The sequence below is a fragment of the Bufo gargarizans genome, chromosome 1 (assembly GCF_014858855.1).
Source record: "Bufo gargarizans isolate SCDJY-AF-19 chromosome 1, ASM1485885v1, whole genome shotgun sequence".
NCBI lineage: Eukaryota > Metazoa > Chordata > Amphibia > Anura > Bufonidae > Bufo > Bufo gargarizans.
Genome location: NC_058080.1, coordinates 654,820,440 through 654,837,011, shown reverse-complemented (window position 1 = coordinate 654,837,011; position 16,572 = coordinate 654,820,440). Strand labels below are relative to the sequence as shown.

The following is a 16,572-nucleotide window of genomic DNA, read 5'->3' as shown; positions in this document are numbered from 1 at the left end:
GCAATGCACGGGCACAGACCATGGGGCAGCCGCGTGCAGATCACAGACCCATTCACTTGAATGGGGCCTGCAATCCGTCTGTTCCGCATAAATATAGAACAAGTTCTATCTTCTCGCGGAACGGAAGCACAGGACGGAACACCACAGAAGAACTCCGTAGTGCTTCCATGGGGTTCGGTTCCGCATCTCTGGATTGTGGACCCATTCAAGTGAATGGGTCCGCACAGGGGCGTAGCTATGGGCTCATGGGACCTGGTGCTAGAGTTCAGCTTGCCCCCCCCCCCCCCCCCCCCCCCCTCCTTCCCTCAGTGCTTTGTGGTCAGGGAAGTACATAGCCTTCGTGCTGCCTGAGGCAAAAACCTCACACCCACCTCCGCCATGCCAAATTCTTGGCTTAACCCCTTCCCTTCAGCCAGTGGGGTAACTTGACCAGCATGCACTTTCTATAATGCCAGTGTCTTTATGTGGCACAAGGTTCTTCGGGCCCCTTCAGGCTCCTGGGCCCGGTAGCGACTGCTACCTCTGCACCGTCTATAGCTACGCCCCTGGGTCCGCATCCGTTATGTAAACGGTACCAGACTGATGCATTCTGAGCGGATCCGCATCCACTCAGAATGCATTAGGGCAGTACGGATGCGTTTGGGGTAGCTTGTGAGAGCCTTCAAACGGAACTCACAAGCGGAGCCCCGAACGCTAATGTGAAAGTAGCCTAAGAGGGACATTTAAAAAGGTGAGTTTTTAATTCATCTCATACTGGACAGGTAAATACAATACTTACCACCACCAAGAGTGTAGGAATCCTGGGGGCTCGCCCAATGTGATATTTTTCTCCCATCTTATCTGGAATAAAGAAGAACATTTAGGTGTTAAATCTAATTGCTGAAGCTTCACTATAAAGAAACAAAGTCATTGATGCCTGAGCTGTTAACATGAAAAGTGGGGCAATAATACCTACAAAGTGATCAGGGGTAATGGCTTAAGGACTGAAAGCAGCATTCAAGACTGAATCGAGTGTCTGGATGCACGCAATCCGAATCACTCCCAAGGGATAGCGCTACTCAATATACATACACAGCAAGCATATATACATACACACTATATACACACTAACAGCTATAAACATAATATACTTGCATGCAACAATGTAAAATTTAAAATATCTCAGATAAAGGATTTTTGCCATCCTCAAATCCACTGTGATTTTTTACATCACACATGAAGTACTTCTGGCAGCTTTAAAACCAACTGGCTACAGAGCACTACAATTGTGGGCCAGAGAGGACATCAATCTCCTGAGAGATTGGGATCAGAGCCAAATGGCTGGCGAATGACTGCACAAGACTGCGGCCTTCACTAAAAACAGCATGAAAACACAACATAAAACTCAACATCTACTCATTTACCCCCAGTGCCTAGTACTAGACACATCTAGCTCCACACATCTGTAGCCAAAGTGGACAGACAATCAACTGCATGACATTTGGACACGTACCGGTACATAACTAGACAATGGTAGGATATCATCTAGTGGCTCATGCAGCTTCGTTTTGGACTTCTAAGTAAAATCATCATAAAGTAAAACCTAGCTGTTGATGTACAAAAAGAATAAAAAATGCTAAACATCAGATCTGTGGCCTGCTCATCATGGTACTGTAGATGCCAGAGGATCTATAAGTCCTAGAGTACAGTCCATAATTGGTGGAAATTATATATACATAATATACACATATTTTAGGCCAGGTTCACAGTATGATTTTAAATGACGAAAATGTAATGTACATTCATGAGGGTATCCATGTCAGAAATGTGAGGCAGACCCTAGGATTTCTATGATGTTTGAAATCAATGTGAGGCAGATACTGGTCAGATTTTGGCTCAGAAAATACCTTGTGTGAAGATACCCTTAAAGTTACTTAGGCTCCTTTCACATCACCGTTTTTCCTTTCCGCTCTCCGGCTACGTTGAGGAGCAGGAGAACGGAAAGGACAGATTCTGCATGCAGGACTTTCGTCTCCGCTCAAAAATCATATTCTGAGCTGACAATTAACGGACCCTATTATAGTCTATGGGGTCTTTAGGCTCCGTTACGCTCAGTTAGGTCTCAGTCATCTGCAGAATCCCTCCTTTCAGTTCTCCTGCTCCTCAACGTAGCCGGAGAGCGGAAAGGAGAACTGGTGATGTGAAAGGAGCCTTAGCCTTGTGCTTCAAGCTCAACTATTAACCATGTGTGATCCACAGGAAGGCTAAATACCCTCCTCTGGGAAGATTCAAGTCAAGGTTGTCTGCTTTCAATAATATTAAAGCAATATTCTGGTTATATCAAGTGATTTCCTATCCACAGGATAGGAGATAACTATTAGATCAGTGAGGGTCCGATGCTGGGACCACCACCAATTGAGAGAAGGGTATCCCCCGGTCTAGCATGAGCTTTGGCACTCGCCGGAAATATCAGAGCGCCATACTCCGCTATCTCCAGCAGTCCCACAGAGAATGAATGGAGCAGTCCAGTGAATTCTCCACCAGTCAATCCACTTATTTCAGTGAAGGAGGGATACCGGGCTCCGTTCTCATGACCCGACAGCTGGGACCCCCACCTATTTAAGAGTTATCCCCTAATCTTTTGGTAGAAGATAAAGGTGATTTCCAGTTATATCAAGTTAAGTACATTTTAATATTCTAATAGTTCTGGTTAGAGATAAGGGAATTTTAAAAAAAATTCGATTCGCCAGATTTTTGGGGAAAAATTCGGTTCAATCTGATTTTATTCGCTGCGAATTACGTTACAAAACTGCTATTTCCTGGCTGCAGAGAGCCTGTATAGTGGTGTAGAACACTGTGCCTTACAGTAACACACATAGGGAGTCTGCTGTGGTAGTGAATTAATACTGTCAGTCTGTATGACACGCAGATGACAGGCTTGGCTCTTAGAATCAATGCACACTTCACCTATTAGGGCAGTCACGGGGCCAAAACTGACTAAATAACTCAAGTATGAACTCAGCCTTACAGGTTAATGTTAGTGTAAAGAAGAAGCGCACTCGCTTTTACACAGTCGTCAGCTGATTCCACATAGATGTTATCAGAACCTTTTCTATTAACTGCTTATACAAGTAGAGCCCCCCGACAGAGTGGAGAGGGTGGCAGCAGTGTGTGTGGACGATGCTGATTAATTTGGCCTTCCTCTGATCCATCAGAACGATAACCCACAAAAAAAACGGATCCTGTCTGTGGAGCATACGCCTTCACTCGGTCAGCATTTGCTCAATAATCTATCAATATTGCTAATGCAAAAAAACTAAAAAAACAAAAAAAAAAAAACAACAGGAGTGGATCTAAAACAGATGACACATGGATGGAATATTTGCATATCTTCTGTGTTTTGTACCCACTCCTGCTTTTGGCTACCAAATCACAAGCTAATTCTGATGGGACCATACAGGCCTTATAGCTGCTACACAGACAGGATTTGTTGCGAGTCTCATTTTTCCTTCCTTCTGACAGATCAGAAAAGAGAATTCAAATAAATGATGAGGTCAGCCAGGCCGAAAGGCAAAATAGTGGCCCAGTCATGAAGTGGGGAGGGTGGAAACAGCATGAGAAGTCCACAGAGTGGCCCAATGACAGGGCCTGGAGGTGGAAGCAGTATAAGGAGGCCACTGTGTGGCATAATAACACAGTCTGGAGTTGGCAGCATCAAGAGAAGGCTACGAGTGGCACAATGACAGTGTGGAAGTGGCGGCAGCAGCAGCATCAGGTGAAGGCCACAGAGTGGCACAATGACCAAGTCTGGAGGTGGCGACAGCAGCAGCATCAGGATTATACCACAGAGTGGCAAGGTGACATATAAATAACTCAGGGCAACTTCCTAAAACTTAACCTTTAATCTACATACAATTAAAATACAAAAGATAAATGTGGTTTAAACTGGACCATGATAACTATAGTACAAAAAGCTGTCAAATACAATGGACGGTTAGCAAAAAATTAGGACAATAAAATACATCTGGAACAGAGAATCACGATAGATATATGTCTGTCCCTGTTCATGCCCTTACAAATACTGCTCAGCCCAGAGATGCACCTTAAAAGGTAGGTGCACTCTGTCCACGTACCTAGGCTAACCTGTCCTTATAAAGCGCTATCACTTTCTGACACAACATAATATGTCCCAACGCGTTTTCCCTTCTAGATAATCAAAGGTTCATCAGGGGACCAACCGTATCAGTATGGTAATATGATGCCATATATAAAGATAAATAATTTTTTCCAGTATTCCCCATAGTGCCCCCACCCTCTACTGCACTGTAACGGGGGATGGCAAGGTGACATAGTGTGGAGATGGCAGCAGCAGCATCAGGAGACCACAAAGTGACCTGGTGACAAAGTGGGGCAGTGGGTGGCAATACCAATTCCCGCTGACAAAGGTGGTTGAAAGAAGGAGCACTTGGCATCAGGCGGGTGACAGCATCATAGTAGTAGCTGAGGCAGGTAGCCAGAAGAACCCGGTCTCTTTTATCAAGGTTTGGGTGAGGTGGCATGGATAAGCTAAATCAGATGCATCAGGCATTGGTGGGTGTAAATCCTGGCTGATCCCTGCCTGATTCATCTTGACAAAGGTCAGTCTCTCCACATTTTGCTCAGTTGCTGGTGTGGCTGTGCAGGAAACACATTCACCCAGTGGGCTGTAAAGGACATGTATTGTCGACTGGCCCACCTTCTGTTCTACATGTGTGTGCAGGGCTGGTACTGCCTTTTTCGCAAAGAAATGACGGCTTGGGACTCTCCACCTCGGCTCAGCACAAGCCATCAGTTCTCTGAAAGGTGCAGAGTCGGTTGAGTGCACACATACTGCTGTCTCTTGGCAATCGCTTTGGCAATCGATTTCTGACGGAATGACTGAAGAGGAGTAGGAGAAGGAGGAGCAGGAGCATTTGGACCAGAAGAAGATGGGAATGACAGCTACCATGTTAACCTCCTCCGGCGGCTTAAAAAACTGCCACACAGCTGAGTAGGCGATTTTCCCCCCCAACAGTCCGCACTGACTGACTGCTACCGCCGCTGCCTCCGTGAACCCCTGCACCACTACTTACCGGGCAGGTAGGATTCTGCTTAGCAGGTGGTCTACCCCGGGCACGTTTGCCTCACGGGCAAGCTGCCACCCTCTTCTCCTGATGAAGGCCCTTCTGCACCCAGCTCCCAAGTGCAATCGGCTTCGTCATCATCGAGTAGTGTCTGCACGTCACTGAGGTCCTCCTCAACGGTCTCTGAGTCAGGAGTCTGACCGCTTGCAGCACCACCTCCCACGCCACTCTCCTCATCACTACTTGCCCGCCTAGCGGAGGAAGCGGAGGAGGTCTCCTCCAGATCTTGGCTGGAAAGTAGCTGCTGACTGTCTTCTAGTACCTCGTCCTTGCTGTATAGTGGAGCTGAGCCCACAGCATATAATACTTCTGTGGATGAAGGAACAGCAAAGGACAGAGGCAAGTTGAGGACAGGTGAGGGCACAGTGCCTGCTCCCGGGCCATGCCAACCAAGGGTTGTGTCTGACGAACCCACCGACTGTTGGCTGGGGGTGTCTGATGTCACTTGGGATGAAGTGGATGACCAAATTAACCAATCAAGAACCGCTGGGTTGCTGGTCAAGACACGACCGCTAGATGACACCGGGAGCTCAGGCCTCTCGCTGCGACTCCTGCTGCCACGCCCCCCTTAGCCTGCTGCGACCTCTGCCTGCGCCAGAAATATTTAGGCCTCTGCCACTCCTCTGTGCATGGCCTGGCACTTCTATGTCTGACATACTTTTAGCTGAACTAAATAAATTAAAAGCAACACCCCTAAAAGCGACGAATATATTTTTCTTTTTGTACTGAAATAGGCCACTTAACGCTTTCAACATATATAACTGCAGAAGTGAACTGCGTATATATTTTTCTTTTTCCATAGATATAAGCCACTAAAGGTTTTCAACATAGCACTTGAACCCCAAGAACAAATCGCTGGAATGACAGAACTGTAAAATGGCTATTTGGATCCCCAAATAATCCTTCCCTGCACTTGTAAATCGCTTTTCTAGCACTGTCCCTAGCGTCTTCTGATGTCTCTCCCTGCACTAAGATGCTGTGAAATGATTCCTCCCTATCCTTTCCCTGCACATTTTTCAGTTTGTCACAATTAGGTTTTTCCTATTGCGGTCCCTAGCGCCTTCTTACGTATTTATAGGGCCATGAAATCACAGGGCTGGGTGGCTACTGATTGGCATTATGGGTCATCCCACCTTCCCACAGTTCCGTGCCCCATGTCCTCACACATGTAGCCGCCATTTTAGGAAAAATTGCGATTAGTTACCACGAGGCGCAAGGAAATTCACATTATTTGCGAATCAAATTTTTCTTCGTCAGCTTTGATTCGCTCATCTCTACTTCTGGTGCGCTGCCATAGATTTCCATGGCCCTCCTGCAATATAATAATCTCAAAAATATCATTAAGGCTACTTTCACATGGAGGATGTCAGTCCGTGAAAACAGACAAAATAGGACATGTCTTATTTTTGATGGCTGTTATTCAGAGACTGTATATTAAAAAAAAAAAAAAAAAAAAAAAAAAAAAGAAGGTTGAATAACCCTACAGGCTATTAAAAATGTCCGTCACACGTTGTATGAATGTAACCTAAAGAAGCTTTTCCACTAAAAGACATTTATGGTATACTGACAGGATGGCCGATAGTTGGGAGTTTCCAGAGTTGGAAACCATGTATCTGGAGAACAAGGGTCCCCAACCCCAGGTACACCTAGTCAGGGAGTCACATGTCACTCGCATGTTTGCTGCACTCTCTACTAAAGTCTATGGGAGTCCTGTAAGCATTCAGGCTACCTTGGATGGAGGTTTCTATAACTTCCATAGAATTGACTGGAGAAAACTACAGACATGCACAAACTGCTCTCAATATAAGCCTGGATGCAGCGATTCCCTCATTTGCTGCGTTGCGAGTGAGAAAACCCCAGTTCTCTGGACCCTGTGTTGTTGGTGGGAATACAAAGTCAATAACCATCTGTTTTGGATCACTGCTGTGAATGCATTGACATTACCATTCCATTTTATAAATACATTAACAAAATCGCTAGGATATTGCGACCCATAGGAAAAAAATAAGATAGGAACTTGCGGTCCGTAATACATATGACTGGTAAGGAGCCGGGGTGCGGATTGTTGTGCTGAATGGCTTTTTATCCAACGATAACATTCAAGCCTCAATACATCCCAGGAGTCATAACCATTAAGTGTCATCGTGTGGGTTTTATACAAGCTTATAACCCGGTCTCACAACGAAAAACAATAGTGATCTTCTGTAAATCTGAAATGGAGCAATTTATCCAGACATCCCAAAGTATATATTAACAGCAGAACGATACAATATTGATATCTATAGCAGGTGGTTTATGGGGTTATGAAATTCCTCTTTATTGAACACATTTACAAGCCTCAAAACAGCCAGAAAAGACTTTGCTCTGTATTCACAAAGAATAAGATAAATCAGACATACTGGCTTTCACTCCTCGATGTGGCAAAAGTCTTCACGGTAAATTTTGTGATGGGGTATGGGGAAAGCATTTCCAATTATGCAACCATGACTTAATAGGCTAGAAGATACTGCGAGGTCCTGAGTGGGAGTTTATGAAAATAACACAAAGACAACATCTACAGTGATGAGTCAGTGGGGAGGTAAGTAACGTTACGGGAAGAACTTATGAAGTATACAAGAAGGACATACCAAAACCATGAGCAGGTTTGTCAAGATCACCAAACATCCAAATGCCATATCGTACACTTTAGAAAGCATAATCTAGTACAAAAAGCCAATCTATCAGAAGTCTTCTGAGGCAGAGACAATAAACTACAATAAATTGTGCGCAGCACTCAATATTTTCTTTTTACAGCTAGTGTATGGGTAATGTATGCTACAGCATGTAGGGGAGAGGGGAGAAATCCACTGCCAGACACCTCCCCGAGAACAAACGGATTGGGCAGTACAAATCCAACTGCCTGATCCTCATCTCTCTGAACATCTGCTGCAGGTGGAAAGTTGGGAGGGCCATACACATTAGATAGATGTCCAATTCTGCATAAAGCTATATAATGTGTATGTGTCACAAGGTGGGGAGAGGGGGATAAACACCAGAATGACCACAGAAGGAAAATGATCAGGAACTAGGCCTCAAGGCTAAGGAAAGGGAACAGGTGACCACCTAGGAAACCCTAGACCTAACTCTGACACTTGTCAGTTTGAATAGACCCAGAAAGTGGGAATATTTATACACCGGAAACCTAGGCCCTAGTAACCCTGAAAAGCCCTAGGAGTAGCGACATGGTCTGAGACTACTGGTTCCTTCCCAGATGAACAAACAGCATCTCCCTGAGGCCTAGTAAACAATGAGCAACTGAGAACAACAAAATACAAAGCGAAGTACACTTATCTTCAATAGAAAATGGATGAGCAGAAACTCAGATAAGAACCACACACCAGCTCTTCCAACTCCAGCCAGATAATATCAACTGCATGGTATGAAGTGCGAGTCCAGACTAAATAGAGTAGCAGTATTGACCACAAGCCGCACCGGACGAGAGGTGTGGTCATTACAAAAAACAGCACTGCAACAAGTGAAAACAGAGAGACTGTCAGATAACCTCATGTGCTGCCAGTCTCTCAGATCTTCTAACCTCTGTCATGGGAAGGACCGTGACAGCATGTCCAGCTAAAGAATGATACACAAATATCTCATCCATTATTTAATCTACTGATACAGGGGGGAAAAATTGGGAGACCGGACCAAATGTCCCTTTTAGCTGTCTGGTCAGGAATGCAGCAGAAAGTTGATGTAGTCAAGTTCTCCCTGCCAACAATAAAATCCAGAATAAACAAGCAAACGTCTAACACTTCTGCTTATGTTAAAGTGGTTTTTCTGATGGCCTACCCTCAGGATAAAGCTCATGCACACAAATATATTTCTTGTCCGCGTTAGTTCAGTTTTCTTTTGCAGCCCGTATGAGTCATCAATTATTTCAATGGGGCAGCAAAAAAAAAAAAAAAAAATATTATTAATAATAATAATAATAATAAATTACTGTGTGCATTTCGTATATGTATGTCTGCAAGTCTGTTCGGCAAAAAAAAAAAAAAAAAAAAAAAAAAAAAAGAAAGTCAAATTTTTAAAAAACAACTACATTTTGCAGATAAAGACAGACAATGTTACAATGGCTCTACACACAAAAAAAAAAAAAAAACACATGCAACACAGACATCACACGGATGCCATCTGTATTTTTTGTGGACCGCAAAATACACATACAGTCATGTGCATGATCCCTAAGTCAACAATAGAAAATTGGTAGGGGTCCGACAGTCACCTCCCCACCAATCAGCTGTTTTTGGCCAACTATACAGTGTACAGACGGCTCCACCACTGTGTAGTTTCCAGTGCTGGGAACGGAGCTGAAACACCTCGTCATGACCACTACACAATGGAGAGACCTTCTGCTTCTGGCTCCGTCCACTGTATTGTTTCCAGCTCTGGTTGCTGCCCAAAACAGCTGATCTGTGGGATTTGGGGTGTCGAACCCCCACTGATCTGATACTGATGATCTATCCTGAGGATAGGCTATCAATATCTAAATATCAGAAAAACCCTTTTTAAATACTTGCTTAAAAAAGTTTAACAAACTGAAACAGTGCACATTTTTTATGTACGCTATGGGAAAGTAAATAAAAGCTGGATAAAGAGGAGAGGGCGGCGTCACTGTGCCCGTTTTACCTCTCCAGGCATTTCTGTATAGTAAATACTTATTCCCCATGGAATAACAACGCTGCAAAATCTTTCCTTACAATTCTGTGCCGTTTCTCCATTAAGACTAAACCGGGCGTTACTATTCCTTTTGACTAATGCGCCTGTCCAGTCAGTGCCTATATCGTCAGACTGTGTTGGAATACCTCACTTTGAAAAGATAAATGGTAAAAGCCCAGTTGTTTCATACATTTCCAGAAGGAATAACATAAGAATGACACAAAGCAGTGCTCATGAGCAATTTACGAAAACAGATGTCAGGACAACTTACTGGTTATCTGTCACTAAAAGAGGTCCAACCATCCTTAAAATTAAAATGGAATTCTTTTTGCACACAGAAAGCAATTTCTTTCCCTGTTGTCCGCACCACCTCCCCATTTGCACCTGCTGTACTTCTGACCTACACAGTAGAGTCCCGACTCCCATTATTATGACCACCAGTAACTGCCGCGAGCAGCACGGACATCAGCTATACATGGGCTGGGAGTGACTCTATAAAAGGTCCTGATGGGTTTCAGTGCATCGCTGCTGGAGGGGGCATGGGGAAGATCCATACAGTGAACACAACAATCATAGTGGTCCCACAGATGCCCAACTGTGTTCAAGTCTGGGGAATAGTCTTGTTGGAAGATCCCATCCACCCCAGGGAAGAGAATAAGCATGTACGGGTGTACGTGATCTGCAAGGCTGGATTCATTCAGTTGAGAGTGCCTTCCACATGGATGAGTGGGCCCAAGGAATGCCACAAAAACATTCCCCAGATAACTCTTCCAGCAATGGTTGCACGGTTTTTGTTCTCTGATGTTTTTCATCTGACACACCAATGTCCTTCCATGCAGTGAAGCAGAAACAGTAGCTCATTGGAGACGGCCACCCACTGCCAACCAGCGGAGGTCCGATTCAGAGCCCCATATACAGTAGGGTTCACTGAACTGTTGTTTTAGACACTTGTCTGGTAGCCCCGTTTTGGCAGTGAGCTGCTCCACTGTGATATGTCGGTCCTTCGTCGTGCACCTTCTTGGCCATGTTCAACTCTCATGTCAAAGGCACGCGGTGCTCTGCGGTTTCCACATCACTTATTCACAATGGTACCATTCGTCCACTCATGATACACTTTCACCACAGCAGCACGAGAACAGTTCACAAACTGCGCAGTTTAAGAAATACGGTCACCCTTGCCCTGGAAGCCAATCATTCCTTTTTGCAATTGTGATAAAATCTCCCCTTTTATCCATGACAGCAATGGGGCATACAGTAAGTGTGCAGACAGCCTATCGCACACCTTATATACCCACCAAGCCAGCTCCCGACACGTGACTTACTTCATGAGATACTTGCTGCAGCCTTTGAAAATGGTCATAATAAATGTGACTCCACCACCTATCTACTTCTATATACCAATGTTGATTTCTCTTCCTGCAACCGATTTCTCACGGCTCTGCACCACCAGGGCACGGATAAAGAGTGTTTTCCAACAAGGAAGCAGGAAGTGCTGTGACTTCTGTGGCCCACGGATCACTGAAAAAGGGCACTTACAAAAGGACACAGTGTAATAAGTAAAGGAAGTTGCATGTAAAATGTCCATGGTGGCATCGAGCGACAGCTTCCTCTCAGGGGTCCCATATTCTGGAGACAGGCGTGGGTCTCAGAGAGAGGACATGCAGCTCTCGGACACTTACAGCACATCTTATGGATATGCACTAAGGGAGACATTTATTAACCCTTTGGCGGCGAGGCCTATTTTCATTTTCTCATTTTGGATTTTTTCCTCCCCACATTCCAATAACCATAACTTTTTATTTTTCCCATTTGCATAGCTACATGAGGGCTTATTTTTTTTGTAGGACAAGATGCATTTTTTTATGCCAACATTTAATTTACCATTTCTCGTACTGGAAAATGAGGAAAAAAAATAAATTGTGTATGGCAAAATTGAAAAAAAACTAAATAAATAACAAAAACAGAATTCCATCAAGGTTTTTGGGGTTTTGACATCACAGAGTTCACTGTGCCATGACCTGACGTTCTTATTCTGCGACTCGAATGTGGCGATACCAAACTGCACAATTTTTTATATTTTTTTTCAGTTAAGGCGTTCACCGTACAGGATTTTTTAAAATATATTTTAATAGTTCAGACTTTTTTGAACGCAGAGATACCCTTATATGTTAATTTTTTTTATAGTTTTTACACGTAAATTTGGGAAAGGGGGTGATTTAAACATTTAATATATTAGTGTTCTTAAAACATGTGTTAACTTTTCACTTCTTATTTTATTTTTTAGAACTATTAGCCCCCTTAGGGGCATAATACATGGGATCTTTTGATCCACTCTCCTATTCATCCTAAGGGTCCATTCACACGTCCGTGTGTGTTTTGCGGATCCACAAAACACGGACATCCGCAAACATAATAGAAAATGCCTATTCTTGTCCGCAATTGCGGACAAGAATAGGACATGTTCTATTTTTGGGGGGATCGGAATTGCGGACCCGGAAGTGCGGGTCTGCAATTCCGGATCAGGGCAGCACATTGTGCTGCCCCATAGAAATGAATGGGTCCGCAAATCCGTTCCACAAAATGCTGAACGAAATTGCGGACATGTGAATCGACCCTAATAGAGATCAGCGGCAGCATACTAGAATACCTCTTCATTCTGAGCTATGCCTTGTGCATAGCTCAGTATGGAGATTGCCATGGCAGGCCTGGAGCGCTTCAGCAGCATCCAGACTGCCATGGCAACTGATTGGAGCCCTCACAGTGAAATCGCGGGGCTCCAATAGGAATGCAGAGGGAGCCGCATCCCTCTGCCTTCACTTACAGGTGCCGCGATTGGCGTTGATCACGTCACCCGCTGTGTATGGAGCAGGCCCGCTGCAGAGGCCCACTCCATACATCCCCTGAGGCATTATGACGTAACGTTACGTCATAATGTGCGAAGAGGTTAAGACCAGTGTTAATAAACACTGGTGTCGGGTACCTCTGCGCTGCCCGAGAAAGCGCTAAAGTTATGTAGAGCAGCAGGGCTCTCCATAAGTTTGGTGCTTTGTCCAGCAGACAGTCCTCTTGCGGGCGCAGATTTAAGCAATTTTTCACTCCAAAAACCAGCGTGGAAAATGATAAATGGGCCGCTTCCCCACCCACAGCACACACTCTTTTCTTTGGTAAAACGGCTTAAGCAGGGAAAAGTCGCAAGTTTTGACGCACATAAGCCATGCACCAAGACTTGTGACAGTTTTAAACTATCCGAATTTTGAATTCTGAAGTGGTAATCCTAACCCAGCGCCTTTCCAAGGCTCAGTTCACATGACGTCCAGTGAATATTTTCGTGAAGCAGGTTTTTAGAGCCTTGCTGAACGTACGTATCCTGAAAGGCCACTATAGTCTACGAGTATGCCGTCATGGTGCCAATTCATATATCTATGTAGAGATCCCCAATTTTGTAGGTACACAAAACGACTAATTACACCCAGATTATAATCCGATTAATTAGACATCTTCTTATAAGGATTAACCCTCCAACGCCGCCATCTCTAAACCTGTCCCATTCCAGTGTCCATGGATCGTCATCATGCTGGGAACCATTCACAGTACAAACGCAGGGTCCACTATTCTACAAAGCTTCCCAGAAATAATGGCGGGATCTGTATAATGACATTTACAATTACTCTACACGCACAGTGTATAATGGATTGTGACGCTTCCCAGAAAGCGCTGCCTGCTTATGAATATGGACTAGAGGAAAAGTGACATAAACGCACGGGGAAGATCATAAAGTGTTAGGATTATTGTCGGCAGCAGTGATGATTATTCAACCTCACCGTTAATAACTCATAAACCACTTTTCCCAACGTGTGTATTTTCAGCACTTCTAAACGCTCTCTTGTAGAACACAAACCTCGATGTGCTCTCCCATGGGCTGACCCATCTGCCATGAAGCAGGAAAAGCAAGCTGTAAGCAAAAGTTAAAGATGCATGCGAAAATGAAGCGGTGAGGAATACATCAGCACGCTGGCTGCGAGGGAGGGAACGAAGGCTTTATGTGGTAAATCAAAGGGGAACCAAAAACTAGGCACAAACATATAGGCTCTGTTCACACTTCCATCAATTTCTTCTTTTTCTACTACGTCATAAAACATAAATAACTGAGCGCTAGATCAGTCACATGACAAGCGCCAACAGCACCCAATAGACCCCATGTACTCATAATGGGGTCCATCAGGTCCCACCCAGTGTCACTTTGATGGAAAGAACAGCGCTGCATGCTGAACTATTCTTCTACGACAAAAGTGTGAACAGAATCTAAAAGAGAGAGCAGACGATTGTCGGGAAGGAAGCGTTCCAGTAATTACATTCAGCCCCCCAGAGTATAGGGAGGAGCGATCGCTAATGCCATTGCTTGTTCCCTACAGAATCATTCTTTGCCGGCAGCAGAGTGTTGTTTAGACGCCACAATCTGCTGCCGGCAAATCGATGATTTCGGTGACCGCACCACCGTTCCTAGTACCTGATCAATGAACATTTTGGTCGTTCATCGGCAGTACTTTCATACTGGCAGATCATCACTAACAAGCGTTCCTATGAATGCTGGTTAGGGATTATCTGGTCGATGATCGGCCAATGTAAATAGGCCTTTAGATGTGGAGACTATTCCCTAGTGTAGTGGCGATAACATGTTAGAATTTCTATAGAATAATTATTAATTAAAATAAGTCGAACACACACTCAGAGTGGTGCTGCATAATACAACGGACAATACCCTGCAGCATCTACGACTACATCCAAGCCACTGTACAAGGCATGTAAACGCTATCTGCCAAAGTAATCAGCCTTCAGGCGGTGAGGATGGGCCAGCAGTTGGCACAGTTCACAAAGTCATCCTGGTGATCATTCGGACTGGTGTGAAAATATAGAATAAGCGATCACACGATTGCATGTTAAAGTTCCCTAGGGGGAGCTAGAAATAAATGTAAAAAGATAAAATAAAATAAAAACCTTCACTATTTTACAAATATAAAAATAAACACCATTGGTTGAGTCCAAAAAGGCCCATACTATTAAAATCTAGAAGTATTTATAAAAAAAATCTAAAAAAGTGCCCAATTTGCTCTTTTCTGGTCGCTGTGGTTTAATATGTAAATAAAAACCTACAAGTCATACACACTTCAAAAAAATAAATAAAAAATTTATATATATATATATATATATATATATATATATATATATATATATATATATATATATTAGTTATTGTAGTCAGAAAATAACATTACAAAGAAAATACATCCCCCCTCAAGTTTTTTTTTTAATTTACATATTAAACCACAGGAAAACTATAAAAATTTGGTATTACTGATCGTACTGACCCTGCTGGTATGTAAGAAACAAGCAGACTGGATGTGTGCACGAAACTAGATTGTGGTTTACCATTATTTGCATACTCTTACTATTACATCACCAATTAGAAGACTATCAGGAGATTAAAAAGATGTAAACTAAGTACCAGACACTAGCTGCCAGAGTGAAGCGCTGTTTTTTTCCCCCTCAATATCCCCCACCCCCACACTCTTAAAAGGGGTTCTCCAGGAATAAAAAAAATAAAAAAAGAAATTACTTAAATATTATTTTATTATAAATATATTCCCAAATCCCTTTATTGCTTATAATGAATCGTTTTGTCTAGAGAGCAATCATTAGGGGAAATAAAATGGCCGCTGTCCTATCAGTACACACAAAACCTGTCCTAATCACACAGGAGGACAAGTGACTGCACCACAATGACCCAGATGAGCTTCCTCTCTGCTCTGCTTGTCAGGAATCATGATCCTGAATACAGGTGAATCACTCTGGGAATGGAGAAGATGAGGAGACATGCGAGGAGGGTGAGGTGGGGGTAATGAGCAGCAGCACTTGTATGCAGTCTCCATTACCACAGCAACACATCACCACAGTCTGTCCTGTCCGTCCTCTCTGTACTTCATGTCTCCTCATAAACTAAAATGCCCAAGAGATTTGGCTAAAGATCTTATCTGTATTTAGGGTCATAATCCCTGACAAGTAGAGCAGAGAGGAGGATGAGGCTGCTCTTTACCTCAGTGTTGTAAAGTAACTTGTCCTCCTGTGTGATTAGGACATGTTTTGTGTTAACTAATGGGACAGTGGCCATCTTGTTTCCTCTGTTGATTGCTCCCCAGACAAAAACAAGCCATTATAAATAATGAAAAGGCATTTGAGTATATATTTATAATAAAAGTAATATTTAAAGTATTTTCATTTTCTTAAAAGGGTTAATGGGCTCTGAACCCGGACATATCCCCATTTTCACCCAGGCAGCCCCCCCTGACTTGAGCATCGGAGCAGTTTATGCTCCGATACTCTCCTTTGCCCTGCACTAAATCGCGCAGGGCAAAGGCATTTTCAACAGTTCAGTTGATGTACCGAGCTCTTCATGGGGCTGTCAGGAAGCCCGGTCACGTCACCGGCACTGATGGGCGGGCTATAGCGTTGCCCTAGCCAGTAAAACGGCTAGGGAGTGCTAAAGCACACCCGTCAGAGCCGGTGACGTCACCGAACACACTGCCAGGCGGAAGCAGTGTGTTATTGTAAACAAAAAAGAGCCAATGCCCTGCGCGATCTACAAGGGCAAGGGAGAGCATCGGAGAAGGGAGAGCATCGGAGCATGAGCTGCTCCGATGCCAACATCAGGGATGCTGCCTGGGTGAAAATAAGGGTATGT

General features: G+C 43.9%; 1 protein-coding gene across 2 annotated transcripts in view; it reads right to left on the bottom strand.

Moving 5' to 3' along the window:
- The window catches only part of SSBP2 (single stranded DNA binding protein 2), a 191,232-nt gene that overhangs the window by 116,891 nt on the left and 57,769 nt on the right, over positions 1 to 16,572 (bottom strand). For both annotated transcript variants that reach the window (XM_044276018.1, XM_044276019.1), the window contains exon 3: positions 779 to 840. In XM_044276018.1, the coding sequence (XP_044131953.1) occupies positions 779 to 840 (62 nt within the window). The remainder of the gene's footprint in view (positions 1 to 778; positions 841 to 16,572) is intronic.